The following is an 18,042-nucleotide window of genomic DNA, read 5'->3' on the forward strand; positions in this document are numbered from 1 at the left end:
ACTATTTGTTTAGTTTTATATAGCTCCATTTCTTACTATAAAGTTTTAAGAATAATATAATTTTTAAAAGATGCTTTCTCCTTTCATGAATTTAAAAATAGCAAGGTCTTTAAAGGACAAATTCACCAAGAGCTGGATTGTTCACCCACTAATAGGGAATCTGAGTTGGGCTAAACCATTATGAGACAGGTTAGTTTTACCCTAATGAGGATGTGTTCTTGCAAAACAAATTTTGAGCTTTTGCATAACTTCAAAATTTTAAATCCAGCATTTCAGAAATTTCAACCACTGAAGCTAAGGGAAAAGAGATTAACAAGAATGTAAATATTGACACTTCCACTAATTCCCACATTCAGACCTTTTGTCGGGTGCCACCTAAATGTGAGTCTGTTGATTCTCAAAGATCTGTACTTGCAAAAAACTAGGAATCTAAATATTTGTTCTTAAGGATAATCAGAATCCTCAATCCAGAAGGTGGAATTGGTATCATTAGGTGCTTACTTTCTGCTCAAGCCCTGCCTTCAAATACAGCACACCTTCCGGGGCCAGCACACCTGTACCAATAGAGGACTATGTCCCTCTTTTCCCTTGTGGCCTAAGGCAGCCTTAGGGCTCACCGTTTGCTAAAGTTGATCCTCTTGGCCTGTCTCACTGGATTCAGTACATGGTTTCTGTGTAACAAGGCCTATTCACAACTCTAGAGGGCAGATTTCAATAAATTGGGGGACTGAGGGGGTTTTGAGCTGTCTTGAATCATTAGAAATACCAGTTTCCAGTTTGTAAACATCAGTTAAACAGGTATTCAGAGCTTTTGTGAGTCTTATCCTACAAATCAGGATTTCTTCAGTAAGTGCAATATCTGGGCTTTAATCCCTTCTCTGGTGTCTAATTGACACAGGCACAGGGAGTAGTCCAATGGTTAAAACACAGTTATGATACCAAATATTTTAACAAGTACTAAGTAAAAGCAGTTGTAAATATAAGAATTTAAAACTCTGAATCTCATGGCTTACTATGTGTATCTTTTGTAAGACAAAAAGTAAACAGAAACTGAGTTACCAAGCCTTTTAATGCCTGATTTGGCAGTGCAACAGAAAAACAAAGCTGAGTCACCTTACTCCGAATGATATATAAAAGATCCGTGGCAGTTAACTCTGCACAGACCCTTTTTGTACCATGATTTGAGATTCTTGCCTTTGGATCTGTATGTATAAGAATTCCTGTCAAAGGCAATGCCAAATCAAAGAGATGATTTTTTATATTTACCTCTGGTGGTTGTACAATTTCTATTCATCTTTTACTCCTTAGCTTGGCGAGTGCAAAGACTTAGAATCTGTAACATGCAAAAAACAGTTCAGTTATAATAAACTGCTGCACCACAACAACAGACCTTAAGTAATCAGAAAGTCTACTAACTTCAGAAGGCATCAAATAAAAGCTGAGGTTTGATAAAAATGTCAATACTTTAGAATAAATAATAATTGGAGAGGATCCTGGAAATGGGGGTGCATTTTACCCCACTTCTTCAATAAACATTCACAATGATTCATCCTTCTTGTTGCAGAAAACAGAACTGAATGTCAAAAATCTTAAGGCAAAAACTACAAGTTTCTGTTTCTCACTCTACTGACTGAAATCACATAGATGAATTAACTCCCTTATGCAACCTACACAACAGTAAAAGAACTTCTGTCATTGACTTGGGGGAACAGAGCAGTATCTAAGTACACCCCTTCTATAAATCTGGAGAAAGGATTCTTCATCTGATGGACCTTAAGACCTCAGGTCACCCTTTGGCTCCTACACAAACAGGATTGAGCACAAAACCCCCATCTTTTTAAAGGAATCTCTGTGTAGTTACATTACTTGTTTTGTGGAATAGCAAACGATTAAGAAACCACTAAATGTCTGGATTCCAAAATGTAAGTAATCAGTCCAGCAATTTCTGTAAAACTTGGATTTGCATGTGAATTTAAAAGAAGGCATAATCGTATGAAAATGTAGGAATGGGATTATAGATTCCACCGTCTGTCAAAGCAAGACACAACTCCCTTGAACATCACAGAGAAAGTAGAGATGCTCTCAGTAGTAGGCTAAGGAAGGCCAAACTAGCTGTAAACTGCCTAAACTGTTGGCTTGATCATCCATTTTATCAGATTACACAGGTTTAGGATTGTATTGGCTTTCAGTGCCTCTAGTTTAAGGAGCTTCCAAAGTAGAATGTCAGTTCTATAAAGTATTTATGGAAACTTTAATCAACACTTCACTCCAAACAATTTGCAAATTTAGCAGAGTTTAAGAAGCTTCTAGAATCCTTTGTAGCTCTTCCTTTGTTGTATGTTTGTTTGCTTGAATATTTTTTAATTCAAATACTGACAAGGTTGTTGAAATCACAAATTTACAAAGGTAAATTATACTAAATGGGGCTTATTCGATTTGTCAGGCATAGTACTGATTCATTATTTTTCAACTGCAGAAAAAAGAATGGAAATTATCAGAGACAGAAATTAACATGTTTATATTAAGCCTTCTGATCTTTACCATTTTATCTCTAGATAAAAACTGAGTTGGTGTAAGAAACGTCAAAATGGTGCTAATCACACAAATAAGGTATCTTCAAATGTTAAGTGCCTGAGCAATAGAAAGAGCCAAAGAAAATGCAGATTGTTCTTCCTTTACTAATCTCTGGATACCAGAGCAGCCTAGGTTTGCTGTTCCTATATAATATAATGCATATTTTAAAGCAAGGGACAAAAAGAAAAAGATTTATCCCACCTTTCAGACTGCAAAATATATGTGGGAATTTCTTTTTATTCACTGTGATAAAGCTTTTTAAAGTTCTTTTCAGAGTAGAGTTATTCTATGTAAGCTCTTCTAAAGCTAGAATATTCAATGGTAATTAAATGTAGCATTTTTCAGTGTTAAAAAGAAGTCAATATAGGAGTTTTATATGGCAATTTACTAAATATGGTACTTGATACCTATACCAAAAGTAATTTTGGTATAGTTATTGGCTAGATAGAAGTATTCAGCAATATAATTTTAGAGTGACTGTGTGGGTTGAGACCTCAGGAACAGAAGTATATGTGTATTGGGTAAGACATAAGCTCCTTTTAGCCCAGTAACCTGTGCCTGGTACTGAATTACTGTAGAACCAAATGACAGTAAGTATAAAAGCAGCACATCCCAGGAAAACTACAGAGCCTTCTTGTGATCTGTCTTTCTTAGACAGACGTTATACCAATCTGCTACAAGATCACATTGAATATACTGAAGAGATGTCACAAAACAATTTTACAGATGTTTAGACCAAACTGTCTCATTTTTTAAAGGGGGTTTGTATACTGTGGGTCAGGCCTTCAGGTAATACAAATCAAGCATCTTAGTTACAAGCTTAATTATGGGGGTTTTTCTGAATGTAGAACTGGCTGGTTTTCTCCCTACATGTTACCTACTAATCGAGTGTTTAATGGCTTGGTCAAACAACCAGCCTGTATTTGAATGGAAAAATTCAGCCTGATCGGGGTTCTCTTCCTAAGCTTTTGCAACATCACACCCTGTTAAAAAAAAAAAAAAACAAACGAGAAAGAAATCATAAAAAAGAGTAAGGTAGAACTACCTTATGATGTCACCTAAGTGCTGTTAATTTTTCCTAATGTTTCCTAAAAAGATCAGAACCTATTCCACTGTCTTGAAAGAAAACAGACATTCAAGGTCACAAAAATGTTAAATCTCTATCACTGTGTTTGTTTTATACCTTTCAGCTGGAATTACAATCCAGAGTGCACAGGATCCTGAGCTTCTTTTTCTGAAGCAGTAGCTAAAAATGGGCCAGTGATAATTACCAAGGAAGCAAATGGCATGCACTTTATTCTGAATATTTCTGTTAGTAATAGTTCTTAGCTAGGGAGAAGGGGAGTTGTGAGTTTTCACAGCTGTAGAGAACTGCAAATTCTCCAGAACAAATTCAAAGCTGAGGTAAGCACGAGCAGCCATTTTCTTTGAATGACTGGTGGATAAGACATTCGGATAGCCACTGAAAATATTATTTCCTTGGAAATACCTCGCATCACTTCTCAAGGAAGCATTAGATAAAATGTACACATGAGTATGTGTCATTGTGCAACTGACGTTTCAAAGACAGGTCATGGGTCCTGAGAGAACGATAGAAATGATGTGGTCTGATTTACTGATTCCAGATAAATTGATTGTGGGAATTTGCAAGGAGATTGTTTCATAGAAAATATTGTTTTAAATTAAAAAAGCACAGGGTAAAAACATTAATGTCCAAATTAATATCAGATGGCATTAACATTATGTAATAATTCGTGAACACTGAATAATGGAAAGGTCACATATTTTCAGTTATAATTATCTGAATGTAGGAGTGGAATATGGGAATTTTTTTCTATAGTTCACAAGATTCTGACTGGTGCCTCTGGGTGCTTGGGTCTGTAACATTACAGGCCAAGTTCAGCAAGGCATGGACAGAACCGGTGTGTTCTCATGTCATTACTTGGAGAACAGTCAGTACCTCAAGGGGACCACTTGGCACTCACAATCCAGTCATACAGTCATCAGTGAGTAATGGACCCTTCCCATTTATGTTTCTGGCTTCCTTCTCTTGTTTTGTACCATAGCTTTTAACATAGTTTGAATCTGGGGAGTAAGGGAGGAAGTGGCAGATATTCATTGTCTGTTGATAGATAATTCATCAATCTAAAATGAAAGACTTGAAAGTGTGAATGTTCACCTTTGCTTTACAGTGTATGACACAGTAAAAATAGTTTTTTAATTGCAGTAGCTGGAGTGGTCTTTGAAATAGAGATTGTATAAATCCACGGTAGGCCTGCAAGTTATAGAATCGCATTTTTTACCTTTGTATTGATGCTGCTGTACTGTAGTCCTTTTCCATGACCGGGTTACTCACTTGATCAGGCATTTCTCTTGCTTGGTTTATTCTGACTGAGGTGCTTTAGGAAGGAATCCAGACAGTGTTTTTCTTGTGTGCTCCAGATGTTTGCAATAACACACTACTGAAGTGAATGCCAGCAGCAAAGGGATATTCCTCCACAGGAAATACTTTGCATCTGACACCAACAAATAGCTCCTTAGGGAAGAAAGGCACCAATTTGTTAGCTGACAGTTAACCGGTAAACAAAAAAGTAATCTTGGTAAAATTAGATTAAGTATACAACTTCCAGTAACTGAGTTTGAAAAATAAGCATAAGAAATGACTAATATAAACTATGGCTTTAAGATTACTGCAGAAACATATTCAGCCACCGTTCTTTCAGTTTTACCACCTGTTTGCCTTTCAATTTTGAAGAGAAAAAAAGAAATGTCTATTCTTTCCAAGCAATTATGCAGAATCTATTCAACAGAGGAAAAGAAAAAATATTTTATCTCTGAGTATTCCCATGCTTTAAAAACATTTTCATGGATATTTGAAAAAGAGATGCAATAAGTACGGTATATTAATATTTTTCCTTCCCTGACCCATTTCTTGTTTATTTTTTGTCATATAGAATATTTTATTGATTTGCATGAAGACAGCCATTTTTGTTAATTGTCTCCACCAAAAGAGTGGACGCTGAACTGAGTGGTTATTGTGAGAGCAAATACATTTCTGCATCTTTCAAGGATGTGTATGCATATAGTTCAGTCTTCTTATTCTCCAACCTGATATTAATATATTCTTGTGATATGTTTTTTTTTTTTTTTTTGCTTGCACATCCAGTGGGTCATTGTTAAGTCAAAGCATTGCACAAAGAATTATTTACACAATGTTAGAAGCCATTGTATAATATGAGTGGACAATGTTCACATCACTTGGACAAAGTTGCTAAGATCAGTTCACCACTAGGTACTTCTATTCTGACTGGACTTGGTTTTATTATATTGTCTTATAAATACCGTGGGATGTACTCAGTTGAAGTACCTGACTGAAAACTCAATCTTTGTTGAATTAAAATAAGTCACAGATATAACGGAAACTCATATTTTTTAGCAAGATGCTCCACTTCTTTATCTAGCTACTCAGGGACTAGTTTGCGGAAAATAACTTAATTTCTTTCTCTTGTGTACTTTTCAGAGCTTTTGACAATTTATAAGAAATATTGCTAGTTAAAATTTGACAGAAAAAATCCCACTGCAATTAAGTTCCTAGGGAATATCCCAGATGGAGGATGGTTCCTTTGCTATGGTTGTTTTACAGCTCACCAAGGATGCCTGCTAGAACACAAGTGGTTTAAAGAGGACTTAGTTTCAGCAAGTTTATATTCCAGCTAAGCAGTATTTCTTAATTTCCTGTGAAGCGGTAATAAATCTTGGGAGTTGGCATTCCAATACAGAGACATTATACAGAGACATTACACAGATATTTCTTTGAACTGTGTTAACTAATGTGATACTCCATCCCAAGCAGATTGATGGAATTGAACATAAATTATGCATGGGAGACATTTTATTCATATTTAATAGAGAAATTCTTGCATATATTTTTTAAGTTAGGCCAAAATAACTATGTAATTTCTTTCCTCAACATCACTCAACAAAGGATTTTCCAGATAAGAAAAGTAACTTTTATTGCCACCCTGATTATACGCATTACAAACAACATGGAATGAAAATAGGTTTGGGTTCCATAAAACTCTGCTCTACCTTTAATTCTAAAGGAGAATAACACACCCTGTTCAGTTTCTTAAAACCTTTGCTCCATGCTTAGCGTTCTGCTCTACAAATAAACAGCCCTGTTCCATCTTTACCAATATGCAAATTGTTATGAAAAATATGTGTGGATTGTGCACTTGAGTGAAAGCACGATATGACTAGTTTCATACTATACATATGGTATGCCTGATTTTAAATCAAAATCAAGAAGAAAAAGGTTGGAGAAATAACACAAGAACTTGGTGCAAACAGTGACTTTGCCTTAGTCCTGACTTCCATTACATTTTTTAGTTACTGTTTGGAAATTATCCAACTTAATTCAGAAGTATGTAGCTTATTTTGTGAAATCCCAAGTTTCTTTTCAAGGGAATAACTGCTTGTTTTTAAAGAAGTGAAATAATATAATGGTATTTAATTATACCACAGTTCAGAAAGTGCTTTTATTTTTTTCCTTTAACTGAAGAGTCGTTCAGCCTCTATCTCAATGAACTACAACTTTATAGTTTGGAGTGTAAGCAGCCAGTGTGACTTCATCAGCATAACTGTTAAAGAATTGTTTAACAGTTAAGAAAAGAACACCATATTTAGTAAAATACGGGAGCATTTTAGAAAGAGATTAACCCACTATCATTTTAGGATAGAAAAGATAAAAACATGTGTTTAACAAGTACCTGGAATGTTTAGTGGTACTGTACTAGATATTAACCCATTGTTTTAATATAACTTATGATTAATTTTGCAGATTTCAATTAATATTTTAATTAGCACACATTCAATCTGCAAGCCTGAGGCAACTGAATTAAGATTTCTTCCACAATTGTATTTGTGATGAAAAAAGACAAGTTTACTGTTTTAGTGCTTCCATGTCTTGTATGTGGAATATTTCCTTTAGGGACAAATTCAAAAGAAAGATAGAAAATAAATGAACATTTTATTTTATCATTTCCAAAATTACTGAGATCAGATAGGTATCTTTTTGCTTTGTAAATTCTTTGATCTTGTTTTGAAAGTTGGAAAATGTTTAAAATAAATCAGAACATTCAGATCAAAAATGTTTTGTTTGACCTAGAAGATTGTTCAACTTTTACCTCTGATAAATAGCACTAATTCCGAACAAAATTCCTTCAACAGACCACAGCAAATTAATTTTTAATTAATCTATCTGAAATATTGATAACTTCAGGAAAGTGAAATGTAGTTCTACATAGAGAATTTGTAAAGTGCTTATTTGTTTTCTATTCTCATAGAAGAATAAGTATGAAAGTTTTATGGTACTGTATGAGCCCCTCCCAAGTAGGTAAGCATTTGGGGCTTTTTTGTATTATTTTGGTTTTGGTTTTGTTTTAGTTTGGGTTTTTTGGGTTTTGTTTTGTTTTCTTTTTTTTTTTGTTTTATGTTTTGCTTTTTTTTTTTTTTTTTTTTTTAATAAGAGAAAAGTATCTCAATTTTAAAGTAATTCAATTTCTGTAGTTCTGATATGACTGGTCTGGCTGATTCTCAAGTAAAATTATTTCTGTGATTCATTTACATTTTATGATTACTCATGATTTCCTGCATAGTTTCCAATTCTCTCTGTGACTCCACACATAAAATAAATAGCATAAATAAAACAGCATGACAAAATCATTGTTTGTGTATGTGTTCAGTTCATTCTGTTTGTAACACTGGGCTGAGATATAGGATATTATTTTCCAAAAGGAAAAGTGCCATCTACTGAATCACCAAAACCAATTTTTGCAGCATCTTGAGAGATTTTCCTGAGAGATGTCATTTCCAATTCCTGATCAGTCCAAGCCATACTCAACTTGTGAGCTTTAATGAGATCATAGCTGGGAATGGTACGGTTGAGTGCCACATTACTTCACTAAGTATTCATTTAATGAGTGTTTTGGTTCTGATTGGGTGGTTTTTTTTCTGGATTAAAAAGTGTTAGTGGAAGACCAGTGAACTGCACTTTTAAGGTCTTAAACTTATACGTCCAAAATAACTTTCTGTTTCAAGATTTCTGGGGAGGCTTCTTGTATATCCTCTGCATCTTCTTAATGGCCTACAGAGGTCATACTTCCAGAAAGGAGTTCTACACTCTTCTGTGATTAGCCATTTCAGGTTTGGTGAAAGTACAGACGGAAAGACTACAAAAAAAAAAATATACTGGTAACTCACTGATAAATATTTTCCTGGAGAAACAGAAGCAAAAGAACAGACAACTAGTAGATAACTTTGCTACGGGACACTACCTATCTGTGAACTAAGACACAGTTTAGCAAGATATAGCACATTTTTTAAAGGCATAAAATTGCTTTCAAGACCAATAGGACAATGAAATTTACTCAGGACTTAGAAGAGTTGTCAGGTTTTTTTCAGGGATAAGCAGTAGATACTTAGATGAATGCGAAATATCAGCCACTTTGTAATCCTACACTGCTTTTAGTAGAATGTCACTACAAAAGTAGAGGGACAGGTGAAGTGGACAGTTTATATCTTCAAAAATTCGGGAAATCTGCAAACGTGGTCGCAGGATTAAGAAAAGCGGATAACCACAGGATTATTGGTAAAGTCTTGTCATGACTTAGAACTAACTAATGAGGTAGGAATCAAATTTCCGTTCTTAAAACAAAAATATTGAGCAGTGAGAGGTGCCAAGGTTTTATACAGAGTCCATAAAAAAGTAAGCAATTGGGTAAGAAAAAAATTTGTCTCATCATGAATGCTCAATTAGGCTAGACGAAATTTAGAGGGTCTGTAGCAGATCTGGTAGTAATTTTATGACAATGTCTATGATTTCTACAGCAAGGTAGTAGAAACCGTCCCTTACCCATTTAAGCCATGTTCTGTATAGGTATGTACAGTGTATTGTTATAGAACAACATTAACTTCTGTCAGAAGTTCTGTTTCTCTAATTATAAACTGGATATATGTCAGCTACTGCATGGATAATTTCCGTGATAGCTTTTCATAAATGTCTCAATTTTTTTTCTTTTCATATAACGCCTTTGAGGAATAGTATTCAAACATTAATTAAAACTTACTCAGCAACTTGTGGGTTGCTTTCTTCCTAATTTAGCGGTGACTGCAGTTTGTAAATTCAGACTCGATTACTTAGCTAGCTTCAAAAATCATATGATGTTGTTGCTCATACAGAAACGGTTAAGCAAAAATAACCATCAGGAATGCTTTTGAAAGTCAGTGTTGGAAGAGCTTTTGCTTTGGTGCGAGGTAAAAAAATCTACCATGAGCCTTGAAAGTCAAGAGGAAAGACATGGGCTCTTCTTGAACAAGGCCTCCTTGAAATTGTCTAAAAGGTCTGTGAGACGCTTATGAAAAAAAAAAAACAAAAACGACCAATATATGCCCACTAACAAATGATTTCAGTTGAGCACAGCAGGTTTCATAGTGGTAAAAAGTGGAAAGATAATTGTACCTAACCCAAGACAGTAAAAGGTGCTGTGCTGTCAGCCCCTGCCTTTTCACACCCTGGTCTTACACCCTTCCCAGGGACAAACAGGTCATCACCGAGTGCGATTTTTGCCATGTGCAGACACACTGCTCTGGGCAAGGTTTCTGCTTTTCCCTGCCTGCTTTAGCTAGGTTAAAACATCTCAGACTGCCAAAACTCTGCGAAGCATTTACCGCGTCAAAGTCAGTTGCAACCACGCAGGGCGATCCTCAAAGCCGGGCTTGGCAGCGTGCCCTCTTCTTGCTGTTCAGAGGTAGTGGGAGGTAGAAATACCTAAACTGATTCCTTTCACCTGAACGTGCCACCTTTTTGCAGTGAGATGAAAAAACATCAGAGGTGAGTGATACCTAGCAATCTCTTCCTTTTGCCCCACAGACTGGTCTCTGAATAACCCTAGGGAAAGTTCAAATGTAGCGCTGGCCTCTACTTCAGAGAAAGGGCCAGGTAGCATATTCCTAAAAGATACTCTAGCTCATGTGCATTTCTGTTTCTGTCTGATGGGATGCACAGCCTTTACGTCCTGACAAGAACAAGGGTCTACGGATCACTGTGTGTTTGCAGGCCAGCATACAGAGGGGTGGCCAGACACTTGTAAAGCGCCTTTCACCAGTGCACTGCCAGTTACAAAACACCCACCTTCCGTCAGCCTCCTTCCTTAGAGCAGCGAAGTCTGAAACGAGCATGGTGGGTGCACCCTGGGGGGGAGCCAGAACAGCTACTTTACAGTGCAGAGGTGTGCAGACATCACCTCCCAGTTACGACTTTTTTTTCACCAGAAGCCGGCACAGCTGTTGTCTCCTTTGACAGGATTTTTGCCATGAGCCAGCCACTAAAAGGGTTTCCCTTTTGTTTTGTGTTTTTTTTTTTTTGTTTGTTTTTTTTTTTTTGTTTTTGTTTTGTTTTGTTTTGTTTGTTTGTTTGCTGTTTTTTTTTGTTTGTTTGGTTTTTTTTTGTTTTTTTTTTTTTTGGGAGGGGGGTGTGTGCTGTTTTGGTGGGTTAATATTTGTCCCCGCCAACGCTGGTGCCACCATCCCCCCGCCTTGCCCGGGGAGCACCGCGGCGGCTCCGGGGGGGGACACAGCGCCGGGACCAGCGCCTCTTCCGGCGGAGTCCCCCGCCTCCCCCAACACCCGGGATCGCGGACGTGGGGGGGGGGGGCGATGCCGCGGGCGGGGTGGGTGCGTGCCGATGCGACGCCGCGGGCTGCGGGGGCTCCTCCCCCGGCCCCTCTCCCCGCTCGGGAGCCGGCGGCGGAGCGGGCGCGGGCGGGGCGAGGCGCAGGCGCGGCGCGCGGCGGGCTGCAGCCGGGCCCCCGCGCCGCTGCCGGGAGCCGATGGCAGCTGCACAGCGCGGCCGCCCGGCGGAGCGCGGCGCGGCTCGGCGCCCCCGGCGCGGGATGCGCGGGCGGGCAGGCGGCGGCGGCGGCGGCGGCGGCGGCGGCGGCGGCGGCGGCGGCTGCGGCAGCTCCGGGAGCCGGAGGGACGGGCTGGCCGCCTGACCTGCGTGCCCCCCCTGGCCGCGCCGGGCTGCCCCGAAAAGGATGTCCGCCCAGTCCAAGGGGACCGCATCCTCCTCCTCGTCGCCGTCCGAGGGGCCGCCGGCAGCCTCCAAAGCCAAGGTGAAGGAGCAGATCAAGATCATCGTGGAGGATTTGGAATTAGTCCTGGGGGACCTGAAAGACGTGGCCAAGGAACTTAAGGAGGTGAGAAGCGGAGGGCTGCGCGGGCGGAACCCCGTTCTGCCCCGTGTGTGGGTATGGGGGCGGGGGGAGCAGCGAGCACCCCTCGCCCCCGGGCCGGGGGCCCTGCACCCCCCGGGGCTCCGCGGTCGCCCGCAGGCTCCTTTCACCGCTTCTTCGCCGCGGGTCGAGCAACTGGTGTCCAGGCTGGGCACGGGGCGGCCCCCGGCCCTGCCTCGCTGCGGTGCCCGGCCATCCGGAACGGGACGGGACGGGGCGGCGCGGACGGAGTCCCCGGGTCCCCGTGCCGTGCGCCCCCGGGGCTGGTCGTGCTCCCCGCGGCTGCGAGCCTGCGCTTCCCGGGGGCTTCCCACCTCGGCGCATCCCTCCGAGTTGTTTCTGTTTTTTTTTTTTTTTTTTTTTTTTTTTTTCTTTTGTTTGTTCTTTTGTTTTCTTTCCGGGAGGGCCGGTGCGCCTCTCCTGCGGGGTCCCCGCTGGGTGAGGAGCGTGTTTGGGGTCGCTGCGGGACCCGCAGCCCTGCCCGGTGCTGGGCTGCACCGAGCGGGCATCCCAGCGGTGGGAGAGGCGTCATGAGCGGCTCCGCTCCCGCTCCAGCGGGTTTAAGTTTTCGGCTGCACGATGCAGCCCCACATTCAGCACCGGGCAGCAGCCCGGCCCCGGGTCCCTCGGCCGGTGAGGGCTGGGGGGGTCCCGGGCCCTCCACAATCGACGCCCTGGGCGAAGGGTCCCTGCCCGGCTCGGCAGTGCCGGCGCGGCGAAGTCCGCTTCTGCCTCTGCAGGCTGTTTCATCTGGAGTTAAGCGCCCTGTTTATCTTGCCTATCTGGCAAGACTGCCTGTGCAATCTTCCTTTTGCCGGTGGCGAGTATCATCTGCCCTAGGTTAATCTGCAGGCAGCGTGCGATTACCGCGGGCATGTTCCTAAGGAGGGTTATGCTGTAGCTGAAGGAAGAGTATTTGACTGTCCTTTTGGAGATTTCCTTGTTATCTTCATTTTGCTACACAACTGGTCGACAGATGGTTGGATTAGGCACGGAAATTCAAGTCCAGAATCTCAGTGCATTGCTTTATAATCCCATATTTGACATTTATAACAGGCTGTGGTTCTTCGCTATCAAATATTAGTTTTCTATTTTAACAACATTGTCAACAAGTTTCATTGAACAGACTTTTGCCATCTGAGGCAGTCTGAAATTCACCCAGTGCTTTGTATAATGTTGCAAGATGTATAAACACACGTCTCACTAATCACAGCTGTTAGACTTCTTTCTCACCCACAATTCGGGATTTCTCCTTTTTTAAAAATTGTATCTATAATTTATCGTTTCCTTAATGTGCTGTTGCCTGTGCTTTGTAATTTTTTGAGGCATTTTGAAGTGGAAATAAGCACTGTTTGTAGGGCAGTTCTTTCAACATTTTGAAAACTGGTACAGCAAACTGGCTTCTGTTGCTTTTGAAGCACATTTTCAGGACCTGGAGAGGATGTACTATGATCTGTCCCATGAACATAAATCATTCTCTGCACATAATCAGTCCTAGCTTTCCTTTAGTGAGCAAACAAGATCACTGTAGGTAGAGGTCCTATGTCATCGTTCACTGTGGCATGTTTTATCTAAGAAAACTTGTCTGTTCCAGTTGACTGCATCTGTGAAAGAGAACTGGATTTACCTCTGCTTGAAGGGGGAATGGCTTTTGTGGACCTCCTTTTCCCAAGTAGGGTGAAATGTAAAAGGCAAGTTGTAGAGAAATGGTGCTGTAACTAAATAAAGTCCTATATACCTGTTGAAGACTGGAAGGGTTGCCAAGGGCATGTTTTGAGAAAGTAGAGGTATTCTTACGAAGGGAATAGTTATATCTTGTTTGCAACCACACATGAGCTTTCGAGTAATGCTCTTCTCTAAATATGTCCTACAGAGATGATAGCTGCAATACTCTGACAAAGAAGGGTGCATATACAATTACCTGCTTGCATCCAATGTTACCATCATGTGCTAAATACACTTTGTATGGCATTTATTTTGAAAAGTCCACAGAAGTTTGCTGAGTACCTCCAATTGCCTGCCTTTTGTAGTGTGGACTAAAGCTGTAGAAGGTCTCTTGATGCATCTGCAGTGTATATCATTTTATGTCAAAGTGAGTTAATTGATGGTATTATAAGCTAATAATCAGTTTCATTTATAGGAATGTAGGAAGTTGGTCTATAGTCAGTTTTGAAGTATTACAGGATTACACCCGTACTTCATTTGTGGTTCCTTACTGTAGGACCAGGCAAAATGATAAACTAGAGGATGTAAGTTCACACTTTCCATTTTCACTACAGATTGGGTTCTTCTGGAAATGTTTTGTCTGCCTTTTTTTATTTTTTTTTTTTTTTTCCACTGGGTGTTTTCTGCAGTGCTGTTGTGCTACAACCTCTTCTGTTAATTCCTTTTTCTTTTTTTAATTAAGAATCTAGTATTCTGAAAACAGCCTTTCATTCTTTTTATTACAGTTACACTAAAAAGAATTAAATTCTGCTACAGTGGTAGGGCATGAGGGCTTTTTTTGGTGCAGTTACAGTAATACTTAGTTGTGATACTGAAAATACGGCATTTGTAGAACACTTACTTTTTTTCCTTTTTATGTCTACTAGTTTGTTACGCTTAAATATAAATTATTTAATTATTTATTAGACTATACGTAATGTAACACTTCAGGTATTGGGATAGACTGGATGTCCTCTCCTAGCATCTTTTAGTCTTCTTTTCTAAGATTTCATATTCAAAGTACTGTCAAATTGAGAGATAGTTTCATTGCTTCAAAGTGAACTGCTCTATAACAGTAAGGAATATGGCTGTACAAGACTTACATGTATTGTTACATTTCACTTGCTATAGTTTACTTACATTAATGTATTTACATCTGCCCATTGTTCCAAAGATTTTTCTAGTTTCTAACACTTTTTTGCATTTAAAAGGGGGGAATGGAGGAGCGGGGAGAGGATGGCATGTTAAATCCAGATGCACAAACCATGAAGCTTATAAACTTTCTGTAAAAACACATTACTAAATCTTATGGATAAAAACAAGTACATTTTAGGAGTTACGGTGTCTCAGAAGTGGAACATCTGTCTCTTTTTTTGTCCCTTATTTATTGGTCTGGTCTGCTTAGGCTAAGGTAACCACAAAAGGCTTAAGGATGGAGAAGGGGGGTGACTAGGAGACATGTTAGGACAGAATGGTGCTAAGTCCAGAGTCTGAGCTCATTTATGCTTAGTCCTTTGTAGGGTGCAGTTAATTTAGGAGAGACTTGGCCCCTTTTGTCTCCTTGCTAAAAAGAAACACTGGGTGGGTGTGTACCAATAGTGGGATGTGGTTTTTGTGTTGGAAGAAATGAATGGATTTAAATTGTACTGTGTGCCTGTTATTTGACGAATATTCCAAAGAAAAATAAAAAGGGTGCCAGAGCATTGAGTAACACCAACTATTCCTTCAGTCCATGCTATTTTGAAATTAAGCTGGTGAAGCCTTAAACTTTAATTCTCCTCCAGAGGATTGGCTAAAAGACCTTTTTCTCTGAAATCTGTATAGGAAGATGTTTGTTATTAAGTCTTGCTTTGCAGATGATATATTTCTGTTTGGTACCTAAATAATGAGCTGATGAACACTACTGGAAACCAGAAGACATGTGCTAATTAAACTATCTTGAATGTAAAATGCATGATGGAGCCCGCATTCTCTGATGTCTTCAGAAGAGGTTGTAGGGTGCATGCACACCTGTGGACAGCAGAGCAGAGAGTTCTGTATTATTTCAACACTGCTACTAGAATTTTTAAGACTTCCCCACTTTCACATTTTATAATGATGTTGTACATTTCTGTAGCCTTGCACTTGTTTACATTAAGGAAATACTTAACTAAATCATTTGATAAATACTTTTTGTAGTAATAAAAATTCATCATGCAGAACAAATTCCTGGAAGTTATGTGTGAAATATTTGCATAGCTTTTAATTGACTAAAGACGCTTCAACCTTTTATCGAAAGGAAGCAGCTGTGTAGCTATTGCCAACGTTTAGAATAATCCAAAATGGAGGTGCAGGAGAAACAGAAGCCCTCATTGACATTGCACATGCATCAGTAAATTTCTAGTCTTTTCGAGTCTACCTCCTCTGCTTTAAATCCTCCAAAAATGTCTGACTGACAGGAGGAGTGAATAATCCTCCCTCATCTAGCTAATACGTTTATTTTCCATAAAGTTGTGGTATATAAAATTTGGGCATGATTTAACAAATAATGTTTTCTAAGTGGTGATGGAACTAGCAGATGCCAACCCCTCTCCCTCCAAACACCACAACAGAGTTTGCTGTGGGGTAGATGACCTGATTCCATAACCAGGCCAGTCATCATTCTTTTAAGTGGAGGGTGGTCATGTATTCCATGGTCTTCATTTCTGGATCAGGCCTGTAGGAGTGCATTACAATTTCAACACCAATGTTTTCCATTCAATTTTTTTTTTTTTTTTTTTTTTTTTTTTGTTTTTATGTTCAGTGAACAATCCAGATGGCAGGAAGGCACTTCAGGTTCTTGCCTGTTAATCCAGAAACTAGGAAGCTGCAGTTTGTATCCACCCAAGAGGATTAGAGCAGCAACAATCAGTCATGTATCAGTATCTCTGATGTTCAGGCAGCAATACAAACACCAATTCAAAAAATGTTTTAGGTTCATATTGCTGCATGAAGGTGAGAGGGGCAGGTATTACAGCGTAGGTATAAAATATAATGTATAGTATATTTTCTAAATATACTTTATAAATATACTGTATTTTATAAAATATACAATATAGTATATTTAAGGGTAGGTGGAACAATAGCAAAACATTTTAATCCATTCCTCCTTCTCCTGCTGATCCCTGCCTCTTCTCCTTTTTGGGCTCTTTCCAGATTTCAGGGACCTTCTGCTCTTTTTGCCAGGTATTGTCAGTTGAAGGGAGAAGTTTTTGAGTACACTTGTTCCTCCTATTAGAAGTCCAATAAATGCAGAAGTCCTTTCTACGTATGGATTCTGGATGCTGGCCTTCTTAACAGTGTTCCTCTTGAAGTCTTGCTCATCTCTCCAGCAGCAGACTTTTTTTCCGATTTCTTATTGAAGTTCTTTGTGACAAATGTAATCATGAACTGTACCTGGATGTTTATTGTAAGTGCAGAGTATGATTCATTATGTAAGAGAACCACTGCACCGAAACTTTGCTGTGATCAGCCCAGGGGTCCAAACAGGGCCATAAATAGTCATTGCAGGTAACTGAATCATGATTTTCCTTTCCATTTACTTCTTGTGGTCTATGAAGCATTTACACAGTTACACACAACAAAAAAGTGCAAATTTATTAAGATAAAATTCATAGGCTGAGAGTGTCAATAAAGCTAATAGAGTTAAAAGGTAACTGTGAACCTTAAAAAAACCCTGTGTATTAAGGGTGTCAGGAACGTTTTAAATGCTAATATATATGATAAGGTAAGATTGCTCCACATCTGATTTGTAACAAAAGCTACCAAATGTTAGTAATTGTATTGTGTAACACAATGGAAAGAATAACTAGTGTACATACAGAGCATTGCTTGTTACTAACAAGAGGCTTGACAGAGGGAAGCACACTGCCAATTTATGCTAGCTATGTTTTTATAAACACTCATGTCAGCTACTTCATTCCTTTTATGCAATACTAAGATCCTGATAGCAATGTCTGTTGTGCAACCATGAGCTAAATAGAGCATATATAAATTCAGTTTTCAAATAAAAACAGCACCAGAGTGGAAATACGTATCTTTGTGCTGATGTTTGAACTTTACACAGTCTGTGCACAACTGACTGTGGTACAGGAAACAAAAGTAGTGAGGCACGAACTTCAGTCTTTTGCAGTCAGACTTTTCCATTGACTTCAGTAGCATCAAGAGTAAGTTTAAGGGTGGTATAAATTAGTTTTGAGCTGCTTCATTTTTATTAAAACTTTGGAGGAATCAGTTGCTGCCATGTGTATGTATGAATGCATCATACAAAAACAATGACTTGGTTGAGCGCCATCATTGAAGTTTTGTAGATTTTTGCCAGTTTCCTCTGGAAATGAAGCAATGCTTCTGTTCCTATTACTCATATTGGACAAAGTTCTGCAGTAGACTTCCTGCTTCCAGTTAAACACTTCCAGCCAAATTACTACTCACACTTGATTTGTACACAACTAAT

At 39.4% G+C, this 18,042-nt stretch overlaps 1 protein-coding gene across 5 annotated transcripts in view; it reads left to right on the forward strand.

Moving 5' to 3' along the window:
- The first annotated feature begins 11,555 nt into the window (after positions 1-11,555).
- The window catches only part of PRR16 (proline rich 16), a 170,164-nt gene continuing 163,677 nt past the window's right edge, over positions 11,556-18,042 (forward strand). For all 5 annotated transcript variants that reach the window (XM_042787988.1, XM_042787987.1, XM_042787989.1 and 2 more), the window contains exon 1: positions 11,556-11,831. In XM_042787988.1, coding sequence (XP_042643922.1) covers positions 11,670-11,831 — 162 coding nt within the window. In that variant the 5' untranslated portion in view covers positions 11,556-11,669. The remainder of the gene's footprint in view (positions 11,832-18,042) is intronic.

This window comes from Tyto alba, unplaced genomic scaffold (assembly GCF_018691265.1).
Source record: "Tyto alba isolate M040663 unplaced genomic scaffold, T.alba_DEE_v4.0 Super-Scaffold_13, whole genome shotgun sequence".
Lineage (NCBI taxonomy): Eukaryota > Metazoa > Chordata > Aves > Strigiformes > Tytonidae > Tyto > Tyto alba.